This window comes from Aegilops tauschii, chromosome 7 (assembly GCF_002575655.3).
Source record: "Aegilops tauschii subsp. strangulata cultivar AL8/78 chromosome 7, Aet v6.0, whole genome shotgun sequence".
Taxonomy (NCBI): domain Eukaryota; kingdom Viridiplantae; phylum Streptophyta; class Magnoliopsida; order Poales; family Poaceae; genus Aegilops; species Aegilops tauschii.
Window position 1 is genome coordinate 99,968,168 of NC_053041.3, and position 18,975 is coordinate 99,987,142.

Below are 18,975 nucleotides of genomic sequence, written 5' to 3' on the forward strand. Positions count from 1 at the left end.
TTCATTCATCTAATGAGCTAATATCAAATAACCTCTTTTCACCAGCAAGCCTGAAATCATAGTTGAGCTCTTTGGTGGCCCAATATGCTTTATGTTCTAACTCAAAGGAAAAATGATAAGCTTTTCCATAAACCATTTTATAAGGAGACATACCCATAGGATTTTTATATGTTGTTCCATAAGCCCGAAGTGCATCATCTAATTTCTTAGACCAATTCTTCCTGGACCTATTGACAGTCTTTTGCAAAATTAATTTTATTTCTCTATTGCTAAGTTCAACTTGACCACTAGACTGAGGATGATAAGGTGATGCAATTCTATGGTTAACATCATACTTATCAACCATTTTACAGAAAGCACCATGAATAAAGTGTGAACCACCATTAGTCATTAAATATCTAGGGACTCCAAACTTTGGGAAAATAACTTTCTTAAACATTTTAATAGAGGTGTTGTGATCAGCACTAGGAATAGATTCTATTTAGTAACATAATCAACACCAGATCGATCTCACAGCACTAGCAGACTAGCATTGCCCCCCAAATCCAATCCATGGCGTCCGAACCCCAATCGTCCTCGGACGGCGACCACCCAGACCTGAAGGAAGTCGATGGTGCGGTGGACTTGGAGATGGAGGATCCCACCGGCGGAAGCAGCGGCGCCGGCAGGCTGCTGTACAAGCTTCCGGCGAGGATATCAGGGATGCTTTATCCCCACCAGCGCCAGGGGCTTGGCTGGCTTTGGTTTTTGCATTGCAGGGTGACTGGTGGCATCGTCGGCGATGACATGGGACTGGGGAAGACCATGCAGGTAGGGTTTCTAGCAAACTCATTCTCCATTCCCCTTCGTTCCAATCTCAATCTCTAGTCTCAGTTGTACTAGTAGAGTCAGTTCATTGGTTACACTGTCAGATCGATTGATTGTTTTTTCTTCAGAATAGTTTGGTTGATTATAGCATTACTAGTTCTGTAGTATCAGTGTATGGATTTTAACCATTGATTTGTTTCCTAGTTCAGCCGCAGTGTATCGATCAAGTGGTGCTGCAATTTATTTGCTAATAATTTGCTACTTTTGCCATGCAGATTTCTGCATTCCTAGCCGGATTGTTCCATTCAGGTTTAATCAGGAGAGTGTTGGTTGTCGTTCCAAAGACACCTGTGACTCATTGGATCAAAGAACTTACACTTGTTGGCCTCAAAAGCAAGATCAGCGAGTAGGATATATGCACCACCTACCTATTCACCATATATCATCTTTTGATTTCTCAGAGGTGATGCAGGTCAGGACTTATGACTGCCAACAGATTGATTGATTCTTTTTTTCTTTTTTCATCTGTTTACAGCTGCTCTGGTCCCAACGCAAATGTTCGCAACTCTGAGCTCCAACGCGCAGTTAAGGTTCTTTAAATTCCTTAAATAGAATGAATGTTAATCTTCCGCTGATCATTTATATCCTGCCATTCTGTTAAATTTGACTGAACATAGTTTCAGTTAAAAGAATACACATACCTAGAAGGTTTTTCTAAGATATTTTTATGAATTTCCTCTGCTGTTTATCCTCTTCTCCAGGAGGGCGGTGTAGTATTGACAACATATGACATTGTCCGGATAAATTACAAGCTGATAAGGGGTGACTTCTACCATGAAGCCGATGATGATGAGGAGAGAAACCTATGGGACTATGTTGTTCTTGATGAGGCACATCAAATCAAAAACCCTAAGACACAAAGATTCCAAAGCATATGTGACATACCATGTGTCCATCGGATTGCCATTAGTGGCACACCTATACAAAATAACTTGAAGGTACTACCTGAAAAGCTCCTACAGTCCTACTCTAATTTAATACCACTATATGATCAATATGTCCCCATTGCGATATTGTTTTACCAATGCAAGTAATTAAACATGAGTATTCTTACAGGAATTGTGGGCCCTTTTCTATTTCTGTTGCCCGGAAGTCCTGGGTGATAGGGATGAGTAATTCACTTACTCTATTGCTTTCCTGCATTAACAATGTTCATTTATTTATTTTTCATAGTACTACTGCTATTTATTTATCTAAATTATGCATGACAGGTTTAGAGAAAGGTATGAAAATGCTATCAATCGAGGAAATGAAAAGGATGCCACCAATCGAGAGAAGCACATTGGCTCAGAGGTAGCTAAGGTGATAGCCTTTTTTCGGTATTTGTGTCTAAAAGATAGATGATGCACAAGCGTTGTCACAAAAATGCAATGTTCAACATTACTGTACAATCTCATGGTGCTTGATATATTCCAAGTCCAACATGTGCATTCACATTACTTTCCATTCTTTTAAAAGAACATTACTTTTTGTTATTACCAATTTATTCAGAAATGTTACTTATCCTTCTGAATTACTACTTGAAGCCGGTTATACTAAACAAGTCATAATATGTGCTGTCCTGTTTGGTACTTCACAGAAATTAAGAGAACGGATAAAGCCCTATTTTTTGCGTCGTATGAAAGGTGAAGTGTCCCTTGATATTGGCTCAACAAATGGGAAAACACTTGGTAAGAAGAATGAGCTAATTATCTGGCTGAAATTAACAGATTGCCAGGTACAAACTTCGTATCATTGATGCAAAAACAGGTTGAGTGATTTAGTGCATATGACGATTGTCCATTTATCTTTGTTTTCTGTGCAGAGGCAACTATATGAAGCTTTTCTGAAGAGTGATATACTTAATACAATGCGACCTCCCTTGCCTCACATCACGGTAAGCATCAGCTTAAAAACCATTTCTTTCCACCATTCTTTAGTGTCCAGAAATGTACCCATATTCATATGAAAATACACCTTTGTACTGATTGTTTTCTCTAGCAAAATACACCTTTGTACTGATTGTTTTCTCTAGCAAAATACACCTATAAATTAAACGGGGTATTGTATATTTAAATGACAGGATGCCTTTGTTAGTTGTATAGCCTTACTTTATCATTATTTTATGTGCCTAGTCCTTTGTGAGATCCTGCTTGTTTCATGTTTCTTCCTGTTCTTCAACAGATATTGAAGAAAATATGTGATCACCCACTGATGCTGACAAAGATAGCCGCTGAGGGCATCTTGGAAGGCATGGAAGACATGGACGGAAAGTTGAATGATCATGATATGGTGAGGCTTGAAAAAATGGCTCTGAACCTTGCTGGTATGTCCTATGATGATGATGACGATGATGATGATGATGCGCTGCAAGTCGGGCATGAAATCTCATGCAAACTATCTTTCATCATGTCCTTGTTGGTAATAATTCTTTTATGCATGCCCATATTAGTTCTTAGCAATGTAATGCATATTCTTTTATATAAATTAAGTAAATGTGGCTACTGCCTGATGTTGCAGCGAAATCTTCTTGAAGAGGGACACCATGTTCTAATTTTTTCGCAGACTCGCAAGATGCTAAACCTTGTTCAGGTTTGTTCTTGTGAATATGCCAGTTCTCATGTTTGCCTAGAGTTCATGTTATGCTGTGATATGTGATAATCAAAAGCACTTTTGTTTTCTAATACTTCCTCCGTTCGGATCTATCTAGACATACTTTAGTGTTAGATACATCCATTTGAGCGATAAGTAATTCCGGATGGAGGGAGTATACATGATAAACAAGGCTAATTGAGTGTGAATTATTTATATACTAAAATTAAAATTGGTTGGGAACAAAATGGTAGGATAACATGATCAACTGCATTTGCCATCTTTGATCTGCTGTCATATATCTGTTAGAAAAAAAAGCATGTCAAATATAAACAAAATGTGGCTAATGTCATCTTCGTATCATTTGCACGGAAACCGTTGTGATCTTCAATTCAAATTACCTTTTGGATAAGTGCCTATAATCATTTCTGAAATGATGATGCTTACCTACATCCTTTGTTGTAACATTCGGTTATTGCAACAGCAAGTTATATCAGTAGAGGGCTACAAGTTTTTTCGCATCGATGGTACAACCAAGATTTCAGAGAGGGAAAGGATTGTGAAGGTTATTATTCCTATTTCACCTTTTTGTTATGATGTGTTAATGGACTCAATTATACGTATATAATATGTTTCTTTAATTTCTGCAATTCCATCTCCAGGATTTCCAGGAGGGTTCTGGAACTCCAATATTTTTACTGACTACCAAAGTCGGTGGTCTTGGACTTACACTCACCAAGGCAGATCGCGTCATAGTAGTCGACCCTGCTTGGAATCCAAGGTATAACAACCTTGACTCATCCTGATCGAGCACATTAATTTCTTTTTGTTTTATAGGATGCAAGTTCTCTTAGTTCTAACACAATCTTCGTATTCACAGTGTCGACAGTCAGGCTGTCGATCGTGCTTATCGAATTGGACAGACAAAAGATGTGATTGTATACCGCTTGATGCTGCAACTGTTGAAGAAAAGATATATAGAATGCAGGTTTGTATATGATCTAGAATTCTTTTACTCCACTATTGTTTTTCATATGATATCTGTACGTCTGAAGCTTGAATTCCTTGAGTCACATAATTATTTTTTCCAGGTCTTCAAGTGGGGTTTGTTTAGGACAGCCACTGAGCAGAAAGAACAAACACGCTACTTCAACCAGAGGGTAACATTGTGATCCTGATTGCACCGCTATTCATCGGTCATGTATTGAGGATATAAACAGTGGCTGATAAGGTTACTTGTGTATGTATCTTCAGGACATTCAGGAGCTTCTTAGCCTACCGGCACAAGGTTTTGACATCTCCCCTACGCAAAAGCAATTGCAAAAAGAGCATGAACAGCAGCTTGACATGTAAGACAGTTGATTTCATTTGACTAAATACGATGCTGTCAGCACTATGGCTTTACTGAAATTATTTTTGACATACACATCAAAATCTTGAGGTTTAGAGTTTGGTGCTTCCTCCGATCCATATTACTTGTCTTTGATTTGTCTAGATATATCTAGACAAATTAAAGAAAAGTAATATGGATTGGAGGCAGTAGACATTTTGACAGATATGGGGTACCAAACAAAAATCTAACATCTAGTTTCAGCTGAATTTGTTAGCTGGTCAGGGAGCTGTTTGACATGATCCCTGATATATAGCAACAGTTAACTGACAATTCCATGTTGTTAATTTGGCTTCACTAGTCATTTATTATGTTTCCCTGTACTGTAACTTCCGTCTAGGGATGAGTCACTGAGGCAGCACATAGAGTTTCTAGAGCAGCAAGGAATAGCCGGTGTGAGCCACCACAGCCTCCTGTATTCCAAGACAGAGGTCTTGCCAGCTTTGAGCGAAAATGATCATGCACCGGACAGGTCAGTGTTGCTGCCTTGAGCACGGAGCATGCATGTATCTTTCTTGTCAACCTTTCTTTGTAGCTAACACCGATGTAATGTAGGGATGCGCATGCCGTTAAGCCAAATTCAGATGTCCGTGCCGAAGATATCAACCGGCTGACGCAAACCCTTGCGAACACGGTAAGTTAGACGATCAATCTCTTACTATTTTGCAACTCAATGAGCGATGCACTTTTGCACGGTAACGGTGTACTGTGGCAGGCACTGGCGTCCGTGCTGCCGGACCGTGACGGTGAGGAAAAGACACAAGGTGGTTTGGATGATGACAAGCTGACGGTGGTCGCTGCTGAGTCGACATGATCCTCTGAACCGTTGTTTGTTTTGGCCATGTGCATCATACTATGTCACTTTTGTGTGGATCCTGGCCGACTGATATAAAGATACATGCTGCTCAAATAAATATGAATCACTGTCTTTATCAACTGAGTATTTTACAGTACATGCAGCAATTCAGATAAGAGCGGTCTGTGAAAACTTGGGTTAACGTCGTGTCTTTCTCTGACCGACGGCTTCATGTTAATATACTGGGGCGCAACTCCGAGATCGCGTACATGGTTGAGATTACAACTTGTGGTACAAGAGATAAGAGGATAGAGAGATAGAGTTGTTACAAAGATAAACTATATGCTAACAACCTGAACTATCTTCGCCGGACTACCCTTGGAACGCACGTCATCAACCTGTCACGACTAGGCAGATTATACGTTGCTTAATACGGTCAACAAAGTGACTTAACATTAACTAGTCGAACATTAGGAAAAGCATTACCCTGTTCCAATCAGAGTGACATCACATTAACCAGTTCCAAAGAACTTAACATCTACAGACCAAACAAAGTTTAAGACGTGGCCACAGAACGTCACAGCTTTATTACACAACCCATCAGTTGAGAATATTTTAAAACAAATCACACAACTTTTTAAGTATTCTACTAGTATCAAAAAAAGGTAACCACATGACAAATTATTCAGCCCTCCAGAAAGCTCAGTTGGCGCCACGGATCTTTCTTGTATATATTGCCAATTTAGCCATTACACAATCGCTGAACCTGTCCACGACAGAAAACCATGACCATCGCCAGCTTGTCTTGAAGTAAAGCACACCCATGGAAGTCCAGAAACCAACCATGTAAAACATTGCTGAACAGCCAAACAGGATTATATCATCAACTTTATCATCTTCCTTATTTTCTTCAAGCTCGGGAACTGACGGCGCCTCAGAGCAACTCAACAATGGTGGGCCACAGAGATATGGATTTCCTTCGTAGCTGCTCTGATCAAATGTGATGAACTGCCCCTTTATTCCTGGCGTCGGACCAGACAGGTTGTTGTATGCCACTGAGAACACCTCAAGGGACCGTAATGCTGCTAGCTCTGAAGGTATTTGGCCCGCCAAGTTGTTGTGAGAGAGATCCGGTCACTTAAGTTTGATAAGGATTGTGGTATAGATCCATCGAAGTAATTGGCCGAGAAATTCAGTGCACGTAACCATTTCATGTCACCGATGCTTTCAGGAATGGATCCTTTCAACTGGTTCGAAGAGAAATCAAGTCCAGACATGTAGTTGAGCATGTTACCCTTGTAGTAGTCCTTCCTGCTCTTGGTCATGAATTCCTCTTGGTCTGGTTGCGAAATAAATTTAGTATATTGGGCTAAGAGATCTTGATAAGAACTCACCGGAAACATAAGAAAAATAGAAGTAATGTTTCTATCACTGTACTGGAAATTAAATGACTCATCATCTGATCCAATATTGCTCAAGCACGAGGGTAGCTTCCCGGATAGCTTGTTATGAGACAGATCTAGTAGGCGCAAACACTTCAAATGACATATATCATTTGGAATCATTCCTTCGAACATATTTCGTTCCAACAACATTATTTGTAGCTTTGGAAAGGCCTTGAACATCAACCTTGGAAGGATGCCACTGAACTGGTTTCCTTGTAGATCGATTGTATATATATCAGTTCCCAAGGACAACGGAAAAGTTCCATTAAATTGATTTTCACTTAGGTGAAGGTACTGCACATTGGGTAAACAAGGAATTGGGCCAGAAAGATTGTTTCTCGAGACATCAAGAAAGATAAGTCTATTGAGGTGGCATATCTCTGACGGAATCGATCCAACCAATGAGTTCCCTTTTAAATTCAAGATGACGAGAAGAGGGAGTGCATAAATGCACGTAGGGAGAGAGCCAATCAAGTTGTTATTGCTAAAATCAAGCACAGTAAGGAATATATTAAAACATATGCTCTCAGGAATTTTCCCCGTGATTTTATTGTCATTTAGCACTAGATGAGAAAAAATGTGGCGGGAGTTCTTGAGGGAGTGAACCATAGAAATTGTTCCGAGAGAGGATCAAATTAGCGATACCGATCATCTTGAATGCGGCCCCTATGTCATCTAGGAAATTGTTGGAAGACAAGTCTACACCTACTCGACTAACCATGTTGTTAAAGGAAGAAGGAAAGACACCCTGAAAAGAATTGTCTGACAAGTTTAGGTACTGCAGATTGGGTAAAGAGACATTGATTTCCATAGTTAATTTGCTTAGCTTGTTGCAAGATGCATCCAACCATTGCAAATTGATGTGTACTTTGGGTGGAGGAAAAAGAGGTCCACTGAAAGAGTTACCTCGCAGAATTAGATATGATAGGTTCACGTTGTTCTCTATCAGCCATGATGGGAAGTAACCACCTAGGTTATTATTAGACATATCAATTAAGTCTAGTGAATGTTGATGCAACAGAAATCTTGGTATAACGGCAGAGTTTCCATTAAGGTTGCAATTGCGCAGTACTAGTACTTGAAGCTGAGCTGACATATCCGTTGCTGGATTCTCAGTTTGCAGCTGGAAATCATTCCCGCTGCTTGCAAGTTCTAGATGTGTCAATTGTCTATTGTTTGACAAGGAACTCAAGAAGAGAACTCCTTCGAGATGGTTATTGGAGAGTGAAAGTTTCACGAGTGATGTGAACTTTGCAAAGCTAGGAGATGGGAACTTGACTCTTAATAGATTATTTGACAGATCGAGAACCCTGAGGGAAGTTAGATTTCCTATGCATGATGGAAGCTCCCCGAATAGCATATTGTCATTAAGATGTAACTCTTGTAGAATCTCCATATTACAAATACCTGAAAAATTACAAGTTATTTAGTTATTGAGAGCAAATAAAATAGCTATGCTTGTGCACACTACTAGGAGCAAGTGTGAAGTTAAAACTTCAAAAGGGATCTTATAATTAGTTGTTGAGATCAATTGAAATAGCTATGTTGTATATGTAGATTGCCTTAGCCCTTTCCATCAGTTCTGACTTTTGATGTGTTGGCTACTGCATGAAGCTTAACATGGTATCAAAGCCTAATTAAGGTCTCGAGTTCAAGTCCTGACTTCCACAATTTTTCCAAAAAAATTGTTGTTGTTCCACTCTGCCCACGTATAGGCCTTGTGCATGACGCTTAACAGTGCAGGCTAGCTAGTAGGAGTAAGTGTGAAGTTAGAATTTTAAAAGGACTTGTTCTTGATAGAGGGCAACGTTTGAATTTCAGAAAAGCATTCTTCCCTTAAGTTTTAACGCCATACCACCAGGCTCTACTGTACTCACAATAGTGTATTGAAATCAAAATGAAATCACCTCCTGTTTCATCACATCGAAATGAAATAGTTACCTGTTGATATGGTTCCGTTGATTGCATTATCACTTAGATCAAGAGTCTCTAGCTTCATTGTGCTCAATTCTGTACAAGAAACAGCAAGGTCAAGCATGTCAAATGTTGCTGTACTAGATTAACTTGGCACAAAAAGAAAACAAGAAAAGGATTGGAGTGGTGTGAAGCTCACGTTGAATTGTCACAGCAGAGCTCAAGGCGGTATAATTGAGGAAGAGGGATCGAATTGTTGAAAGTGCAACTAAGGATGTGATGATACTGTCGTTCAACATATTTCCAGATAGATCAAGAACTTTTAGTTTTGTTAATTTTGACCATATTTCAAAGCCTGCAAAAAGATTAAACAAATCGAGCAAGAAATTAAGATGTGTTTCAGGTAAGGGAAAAGACAGTCGGTCACACTGGTATAACAAATAAAAATAAATTATGCCTATAGTTAAAAATTTGGATAACTAGGAGTAGTCTAAGATAGTAGTATAATTAACAAAATAGTTTAGATATAATATCTAAAAGGCCACTGACAGGCGTCGGTGCGCCGGCCGAAATTTCGGCCGGTTGGTGAGATAAAAAGCTGTCCGGGCCGTTCCTTTCTTTGCTCATGTACGCAAGTCGCATCACTTGTCCCACGACCCACGTGCATCAGCGCCATGCCGTGCATGCTGCATGTTGTTACGCGCGTGTAGCCCAGTTCAATGATGCTACACTTCTCACTGCTATCTACACAGGGAGTCCGCACTTGTTTTTAGTGTGTATCACCTATGTCGGCAAAATTTCACAACAAAACCTGCAAATCAAAGCAAAAAAAATTGTATGTAGCATTGTAGCATAAACCAAAAAACAAAAACCATGAAAGCAAAATTGGTGTATGTTTCCGCATATTTCCCATATTTCTACAACTGAAAAAGCACTCATGTAGCATTCCATCAAGAAACAATAACAATTTCTTGGAAGTAGATTCCTAGCTTGTTTACAAACAATAATCACCAAATACTTTCAGAAAGTAACTTGGTTGAAGCACCCCCGGTGCGCTACCGCCGCCCTCACCGTCGACGCTGGCTGCACAGGGTTGCATGAACGGTAGTAGCCAGCCAACATCATTTAATAGATGTAGCAAAAACCCTCGCCTGTCGTAGCAAAAACACAACGACGGTTGCAGCAAAAATCATTGTCCCTCGTCCCGGGTCAAATCTTTGCCATGAATGGACGTAGCAAAAAACCTCTCCGGTAGTAGCAAAAAACAATTACGGGCGCAACAAAAACCGTCATCGCCACCGTCCCTGGTCGCATATCCGCCATGAATGGATGTAGCAAAAAACATCGCCGGTAGTAGCAAAAAGCAATTGCGGGTGCAGCAAAAATCCTCGTCGCCGCCGTCCCTGGTTGCATCGCCGCCATGAATGGATGTAGCAAAACAACCTCGCCGGTAGTAGCAAAAAACAATTACGGGTCCAGCAAAAATCATCCTCGCCGCCGTCTCAGGTCGCATCTCTGCCATGAATGGACGTAGCAAATTTTCTCTCCGATTGTAACAAAAACTGACGACGTTTGCAGCAAAAGGGCGTCTTCGTCGTCGCGGTCGTAGCTCCGTCGTGAATGGATGTAGGAAAAAAAATGATGGTTCCAGTACGCCGGGACGCTGGTTCCAGCATGCGGCCGCCACTTGGGGTAAGCTCCTCGAGGACGACGCATTGGAGGATGAGAGAAAAAAAGCAGCCGTGATGGGCCAAGAGCATGTGGTGGGCCGAGGAGGAAAATCCGACAACGCAAACAATGAATCTGTAGACGTGTTAGCCATAGATCGCTGGGCGATCGTGCGGTACGCGAGCGACCGGCCGAAGCTTCGGCCAGTCCGCCGGCACATACGTTTCCCTATGGCGGCTGCTAGGCGCCGGCGCACCGGCCGAAAAGTTTCGGCCGGTCCGCACCTAACCGTCGGATGTGCGTCATATGAGCCGTTTGATCTGGCTCCTGTTCTTCTTTGTCCTTCCCGCATGTCCCACCTCGCGCCGCCCCACGTGAGACGCAGAAGAACCCCTCCTCTCCCCGCCCGACGACCGAGCCCCCGCTGACCCCGCCCCTCCCCCGCCATGGACGAGCTCGCCGCCGGCCTCAAAGCTTGCCGCCGATCCATTCTTTCTCTTGGGGGCAGCCATGATTCCAAAAAGCAAATCCCCCGAATTCCAGCTCTCGACGGCCATGGTCAAAGCATTCCCGCCACCAATTGTTTTCCCTCGCAGCTTCCACATCGCCGTCAAGGTCGCAGCACCGTTGTGTCTGCCTTCGACCACCATCTTAGCAAAACTCTGGTAGTAGCAAATTTCATCTCCGGTAGTAGCAAACCTCCAAGACAATTGCAGCAAAAAAAAACCACAGCCGCCGTCAACCAACACCGGCATGGGTGGATATAGCAAAAAATGTCTTCGGTTCCAGCAAAATCAAAATATGGTTGTAGCAAAAAAATCGACCGAAAGAAACAGGCCATGTAGTAGCTTGCGAAAAAAATGAATGTAGCAATCATCAACACCTGTGGTAACAAAAATTGACAAAGGATGCATCAAAAAACTGACAAACGGAGATGGAATGTAGCAAAATATTGACAAACACCGGTAGTAACAAAAAACCAAAACGGTTGTAGTAAAGTCGTTCGCCGGTTCCAGCAAAAAACACCATGGAAGCAGTTTTTGGGTGGGGGAGGTGGCAAAAACATTGGCCGGTTCCAGCAAAACCAAAACATGGTTGTAGCAAAAACTCGCCATCGTCGCGGTCAATTTCAGCTCACCATGACGGCTAGCGCATCCGGCTGCGTCGGCAATGGAGAGGGGCGCACCCAGCCGCAGGCGGCCCATGGCGATGAGCGCGCCCAGCTGCGCAGTCCTCCCTGCTCGGGTGGCGAGAGGCGAGGAGGCGTGGGGGCGCTTGAGATCGACGATGTAGAGGCGAGATGAGTGCGACGGAGTTGAGGATCTCTGCGCCGGAGATGAACCTATGCGGACGAGAAGAAGCAAAAATGGGGATCGAGTGGGGATAAACATTAAAGACGTGGTCGTGGGCGGTGTGTGGTCCCCCGCAGCCACGCGTTTTGAGGGCGTGGGGATGAGGTGGCATAAACACAGACACAAAGATCGCTATCTAATCCAACGACATGGGCTTGACCGGCTCAACTTTCGGCCGGCGCACCAGACATAAACATTACCCTTTCCCTATCTAAAAATAACAATAACTGCATCTTTCAGCATGTTGTCGCCGACAGTCCAGAAAAACTATATATTTCAATTGAGACTTGGAGGGGATAAACTTAACTACCCACACTACAATACCCCTTGAGAGTTCCCAAAATAAAGTGAGGAAGTCATGTAGCGTTTATTTATCAATAAGTTCAATATATCTCTCAATTAATATGAATCGGAGGGGGTAACATCTCTAATAAGGAAGCGCAGCAAGCGCCGTATACAATGAAATTGGCTCTCCCCGAACCTTTTAGGAGGATAGCATCCATGCAAGTCGAACGTGGGTGGGCATGGCAAACTGCAGCCGCTAAACTAGCGCTCAGTTCTCGAAATTCTCTCGATTCATGTACGATGTGACGTGGGGATCTCTATCATATCAGTACCATCCTCGGGGGACGATCACATTAGACGAAGCACAAGATTCTACTTCGAAATGGCGTGGTTCAAATCCGAGGGGTCTGCGCAGCTGGTCGCTAATCGCTGGCTTTCGATCCGTGCCCAGCTCGGGCCACAACGCGGACCGGCAGAGTGCTTGACCGCGGCGGCTAGCAAACTCCGGGCTTTCCTGCGCGGGTGGGGTGCGAACCACGGCAGTGAAACCAAAAAGGAGCGTGCTAGGATTGTTGAGGCAATAGCTGCGCTGGATTTGGAGCCAGATCACCGGCCGTTCTCGGAGGGGGAATGGGCTCATAGATACGAGCTAGAAAACAAGGTCATTGCTATTCTTCGAGCGGAGGAGGAATATTGGCGGCGTAGGGGCGGAGTCAAGTGGGTTACTAAAGGAGACGCAAACACCGGTTACTTCCATGCTTTCGCTAACGAAAGAAAACGTAAAAGCACTATTCTGCGGCTGCAGTCTGATACTGGTCTCCTGTTAACCAACGAACACATAGTGGCTCACATCTATGAGTTTTTCATCGGCCTTTTGGGGACGGCCGAGGAAAAAGCTCTTTGCCTCCGTGAGGACCTGTGGGACCCAACTGAACGGGTATCGCAGGAGGAGAACGAAGAGCTCGCTCTCTCTTTCCTACCGGAGGAAATCGATAAAGCTCTGCACGACATGAAAACCGACACGGCTCCTGGGCCGGACGGCTGGCCGGTGGAATTTTTCAAAAAGTTCTGGCCGCATCTCAAGCATCTTTTCTATGATATCGTGAACGGTTTCGCGTTAGGTACGGTAGACCTGTCGCGGCTTAACTACGGGGCTATTAGTTTGATCCCTAAAGTGAAAGGGGCCGATGACATCAAACTTTTTAGGCTGATCATTCTGATCAATGTTCCTTTCAAGATCTGCGCGAAAGCCTATGCCTCGCGCTTGGCTCCGGTGGCTCAACGGGTGATTACCCCTAGTCAGACCGGTTTCCTCAAACACCGTAACATTCTCGAAGGCCCTTTAGTGCTTCTAGAAATTGTTCACGAGCTTAAACGCACCAAGTCGCGAGGCGTGCTTGGACTTTGAGAAAGCCTACGATCGCGTGAACTGGGAGTTCATGCGTGAGGTCCTCATCAAGAAGGGTTTTGATGCGGGTTTCGTCCATCGAATCATGCACCTCGTGTGTAGTGGGCACACGGCGGTTACCATTAATGGTACAATGGGCAATTTCTTCCGCAACAAACGTGGCCTTCGGCAGGGAGACCCGAGCTCGCCACTGATCTTCAATTTTGTTGTGGATGCCCTAGCGGCAATGATTAACAAATCCAGGGCAGCGGGGCACATTAGAGGGCTAATCCCCCACCTCATCCCCGGTGGTGTCACTCATCTTCAATACACAGATGACACGATGCTTTTGTTCGAACCTGATGATCATAGTATCGCCTCGATTAAGTTTGTGCTTCTCGCTTTTGAGATCTTGTCGGGGCTTAAGATCAATTTTCTTAAAAGCGAAGTGATCACCATTGGGATGGAGGATCACGAAAGTAGAAGGATAGCAAATATGCTCAATTGCAAGATTGGGAAATTTCTGATCAAATACCTAGGACTCCCGATTTCGCACAAGAATCTGACCATAGCCGAATGGGAGCCGCTTTATGGCAAAGTGGATAATAGGGTTAGCCCGTGGCGAGGGAGGTTTATGTCTTCGGCAGCTAGGCTAATCTTGACCAACTCTAGCCTGTCCTCCCTCCCTCTTTTTACAATGGGGATGTTTCTCCTTGCGGATGGAATTCATGCCAAGCTTGACACTCCGTGTTCCCGATTCTTTTGGGAAGGAACTGGGATGAAACGCAAATACCATTTGGTGAAATGGGCCGCGGTTTGCAGACCAAAAAAGTTCGGTGGTTTGGAGATCACGAACTCTAAACTCATGAATGTTTCCCTGCTCACCAAATAGTGGTGGCGCCTTTCCCAAAATGAGACGGGACTCTGGGCGGATATCCTTCGGGCAAGATATTTCCCGGACGGAAATCTTTTCAAGGCTAAACCTAAGGGATCGTCGTTTTGGAACGGGGTCCAAGCGGTGAGACCGGCCTTTACGGTGGGTGCCCAGTTTACCGTCAACAGCGGCTCGTCCACATGGTTTTGGCTAGACTGTTGGAGGGGTCAAGCTCCGCTGTGGCAATGCCACTCAGAGCTTTATCAATTGGCCACTGACACTACCATTATGGTCGCCGACGCCCTTCGAGTGCACCCGCCACTACTAGGAAAAGGGCTATAGACAATATGCACACTAATGGTGCACCAGACATGTGGTGCGCCACTACTATATAGCAGTGACGCACCGTGTGCTGGTGCGCCATTAGTGTGATAGACACTAATGGCGCACCACAACTCTGGTGCGCCACTACTAACAATTTTTTTTCTTTTTTCCAAAAAATACTAATGGCGCACCGTGTGCTGGTGCGCCATTAGTGTGATAGACACTAATGGCGCACCACAAACATGGTGCGCCACTACTAACAAAATTTGTTTTTTGTTTTTTTCCAAAAATACTAATGGCGCACCGTGGCACAGTGCGCCATTACTAGTGCTAGCTCTCCACCCCACATCCATCCATCCATCTAGAGAAAAGGCACCCTGCAGCACGGCCTCTCCCTCTCCCTCTCTCGCTCGTCTCTCCCTGCTCCCTCCCCCCACCCACGAAACCCTCGCCGCCGCTGCCTACGCCGCTCGATTCCGGCGTGTTCCGGCGGCCCTCGCCGGCGCGTAGCACAGATCCGTGCTCCCCTGCCGCCGCTCTTCCCTTCCCTCCAGCCAGATCCGCCTCTCGCGGCCCCGAGAACTCACCCACGACCCCTCCCCATGGCTAGGGTTTCAAGGGTGGCATCCCCTCCAACTCCGGCGTGTCGCTGGCGACTCTGCTCCGCCCTCTCCGACGCCCACCGCAAGTCCCACGGGCGGCTCCGCCTCGTGGTCGGTGCTCCTGCACCCGGTGGCTGCGGGGCAGACGCACGCGGCGGGTAAACTCCGGCGAGACGGCGGTGCACTGCATCGGCTAAAGCACCCCCATGGTGAGCCCCTCTGCACTCCTCTGTTCCCCCCTTTTCCTTGTATAATGATGCTTCACATAGCTTGATATGAATGTGATTTTGGTCAATCTTCACTTCCGCCTAGCTAGCTAAAAGAAACGTGTGTTTGTTTATGTATGCTATAACAAATCCCGTACGTGTATGCTAGCTAAAAGAAGCAACCAAGCTAGTAGCTTAATTGATATACAGGAAACTAGCTAGATGTGCGTCCCTAACAATGTGTTCATCAGGCCGCTCTCAGGTATCGTTTGAGTGCGCCAATTAGTTCGGCCAGCCTCTATGATTTATTCTCATAGTTGCTGGAGTGCTTCTATTTGTGAAAAATTCGACGCAACAAAAAAATGTTAATCAGTCCGCTCTCTCAAAGTCAAGTTTGGGTTGCTGCATATGAATGGATTTCTTTTCTCAGTTTGGGAGCTAGGTACTGGTGGAGGTGGTGTATCCATAGATAGCATACACTTGCGCATTTTTTTGAGTTCTTCTGTTGCGAATGAAAACAACCATCATGGATCTCCTCTGTTTTCAAGCAGCTTGCTTCTCCATGTATGTCTTATGCAGCATATTCATCTTGCTCCTCTTTTATTCAGTAGCAACGGAAGTTGATGAAATTTAAGTGTCATGTTGTTCTAGAGATGCAGGGAGGGAGGGACGTCCATGGATTGGACTGCAAGGATTGGATGCAAACCAATGCACATGCGGAGGAGAGATGCAAGCCATGCCATGACATGAAGGTCCCTGCCGTGAACCCCTTCCCCTTGACGTGTATAATCATGCTCAACATATGATTTTTTTTTAATCTTCAATTCAGCCTAGCTAGCTGTTGTAGTACTTGCTTGTCTCCTTCCAAATGTTGCCCCAGTCTATTGAGTTTCTTATTGCTCCAGGTAGTACTGCTATTTTTCTGCTCTGCAATTTGACGTGCATGGTTCCAGGCTCCCAGTCTACCACTTTTGTTGCTGTGATGTCGAGCTCTGCTTTCTTTATTATCACGAGTTGCAAAATTAGTAGGAAGTAAAATTTTGTTAACTTGTTGGCTGAACCAATGGAACTACTGTTATATTTGATTTGTCGCTCAACTAGTTCTGCAATGATTGGATCGAATGATGGCATGACCCTACTGTTATCATTGCAATTATCTTGGTCTTATAGATGTTATTGTTCCTGTCATATAGCACATGCTACTTTCTTTATTAGTTGGCTGCTGGTTCTATTTGTTCATATGTATAAGTGCTAATGTTTCTTTGTTATCTTATAAAGGATATAGTCCTTCATTTGTATATAGCTGTAACTCTCTTATTGATCAACATATATTGATTCATCTCTTTACTGCAATTACTCTGTAGTTCATGACTTGCTCCCGTAGTGGTATAAAATTATAGTTTCTCTTTCAAGCTGGTATTGTGTTTGATATATACTAGTCTTTATCTAAATACCATGTATTGGTATTTCTTGTATGGTTTAGTACATCATCTACTGGTGGTTTAGTTGTATATTGTATAGGACATAGTCCTGATGGTTGCATGTAGTGATAATTCTTTCTTTGCATTAGCTATTTCATATGTTTCACATGATTTAGATGCATGCTTATACTCCTATCTATACCAGGTGCATGTGTTGTGCTTGTGTACCTATATACAGAATAGTACCCATGTGTAAGTGGGTGTATGTGTTCTGCTTACAGCAGATGTTTAGTAAATGTGCTATCAATGGCCTATTTCTTCTTGCAGGTTATGGACTATATCTTTCCTTGCCAATTCCCTCTCTCTTAAATCTGATTTGGACAGATGCTACACTGGTCTCTTCACTTTCTTTCTTTCTCTCCTACTCTCACTGATAAGAACAGGTGCTCCTTAATCTTGCCATGCCAATGATGGTGTCCTGAGGTTCTCATCATTACTTAACAACAGATGCTGCACTACTTACCATGTAATTCTGGAAATATATGCTCATATCTAGTTCTGCATAAAAAATGACAGTATTGACATGTTATAAATAGTTTGTTTGTCTTTCTGTTTATTTTGTTACATTTTGCAGGGATAAAGTGAAGAAAAAGAAGAAAAGATTACTAGAAGATTAGTTTTAGGATTTTCTTTTATTTCCTTGCAATTTTCCTTTTATTGGAAACTTGTAAAGACATTGTAATATTCTTATTATAATAAAAATTATGATTCTATTTCATTTTTTGTTTTTAAATTATTTTTCCTTATAGGTTGTTTTCTGTAAATTTAGATTTTTTTTGTTTTCCAAATACATTACTAGTGCCGCATTTAAGCCCTTATTAGTGGCGCACCTTCCTTTATTACTAGTGGCGCACCTATAAGGTTATTAGTGGCGCACCTGGAGGGAATACCAGTGGAGCACCGAATGATATACTAATGGCGCACGGCGTGATGCGCCATTAGTATCTGGTATACTAATGGCGCACCAGTGATGCGCCATTAGTATTTAATACTAGTGGCATGGTACTAGTGGCGCACCAGTAGTGCGCCATTAGTAGGCAAAACTGGTGTGCCACTAGTAGGCATTTTCCTAGTAGTGCGCCAGCGATCTCCTTCTTTAGGACGCTGGAGACAGGCGAGGCCGCTTCTTGGAACGCACTCGTGGCTGACGTCGAGGGGAGGACTCTCAGCCAGGAAAAAGATGCTATCACTTGGAAGCTCACGGCTTCCCGGAAATTTTCGGCCAAATCTTTATATGAGAAGTTGACGGAGGGGAATGTGCTAGACATGGCTAGGGGACTATGGAAGGCTGGCATTCCCCTCAAGATCAAGATTTTTATGTGGCAAATGCTGGAATTTTATCTATTTATGGGCCAACCCAATAACTATTTTAGAAATTTCTAAATAAATCCTAGAGGCCTACTTAGCCCATTTGTGCAAGGCAAGGGATACTACTAAAATTTAGTCCCACACTGCTAGTTTAGTGGGAGTTGGACCTCCTTATAAGGGAGATTCTTTCCCCACTTGTATGAGCATGAGAACAAGAGGGACATCCACGCGCGCTCCTCCTTCGCCGCCCGCCTTGCCACACCACGCCTCGTCACGACGCGCCGCGGGTTGCGGGTGTTGGAAATATGCCCTAGAGGCAATAATAAATGGTTATTATTATATTTCTTTGTTCATGATAATAGTCTATTGTTCATGCTATAATTGTATTGTCCGGAAATCGTAATACATGTGTGAATGCATAGACCACAACGTGTCCCTAGTAAGCCTCTAGTTGACTAGCTCGTTGATCAACAGATAGTCATGGTTTCCTGACTATGGACATTGG

At 43.6% G+C, this 18,975-nt stretch overlaps 2 protein-coding genes across 2 annotated transcripts; one reads left to right on the forward strand and one right to left on the reverse strand.

The window, feature by feature from the left end:
- Positions 1 to 552: 552 nt before the first annotated feature.
- Positions 553 to 5,763, forward strand: LOC109781520 (SNF2 domain-containing protein ENL1-like). Its single transcript, XM_073503416.1, has 17 exons — positions 553 to 810; positions 1,083 to 1,213; positions 1,343 to 1,397; positions 1,569 to 1,897; positions 2,079 to 2,169; positions 2,447 to 2,584; positions 2,672 to 2,743; positions 3,031 to 3,267; positions 3,367 to 3,438; positions 3,923 to 4,003; positions 4,101 to 4,219; positions 4,276 to 4,426; positions 4,530 to 4,598; positions 4,693 to 4,787; positions 5,169 to 5,300; positions 5,384 to 5,462; positions 5,544 to 5,763. Exons 1-17 carry the CDS (start codon positions 553 to 555, stop codon positions 5,640 to 5,642), a joined length of 2,208 nt encoding a protein of 735 aa, XP_073359517.1. The 3' UTR covers positions 5,643 to 5,763.
- A 416-nt stretch (positions 5,764 to 6,179) lies between these two features.
- Positions 6,180 to 11,406, reverse strand: LOC109781529 (uncharacterized). Its single transcript, XM_073505716.1, has 7 exons — positions 11,081 to 11,406; positions 10,055 to 10,134; positions 9,183 to 9,338; positions 9,011 to 9,079; positions 7,976 to 8,476; positions 6,844 to 6,963; positions 6,180 to 6,715 (listed from the first exon to the last, which is right to left on the reverse strand). Exons 1-7 carry the CDS (start codon positions 11,404 to 11,406, stop codon positions 6,327 to 6,329), a joined length of 1,641 nt encoding a protein of 546 aa, XP_073361817.1. The 3' UTR covers positions 6,180 to 6,326.
- Between the last annotated feature and the right edge of the window lie 7,569 nt (positions 11,407 to 18,975).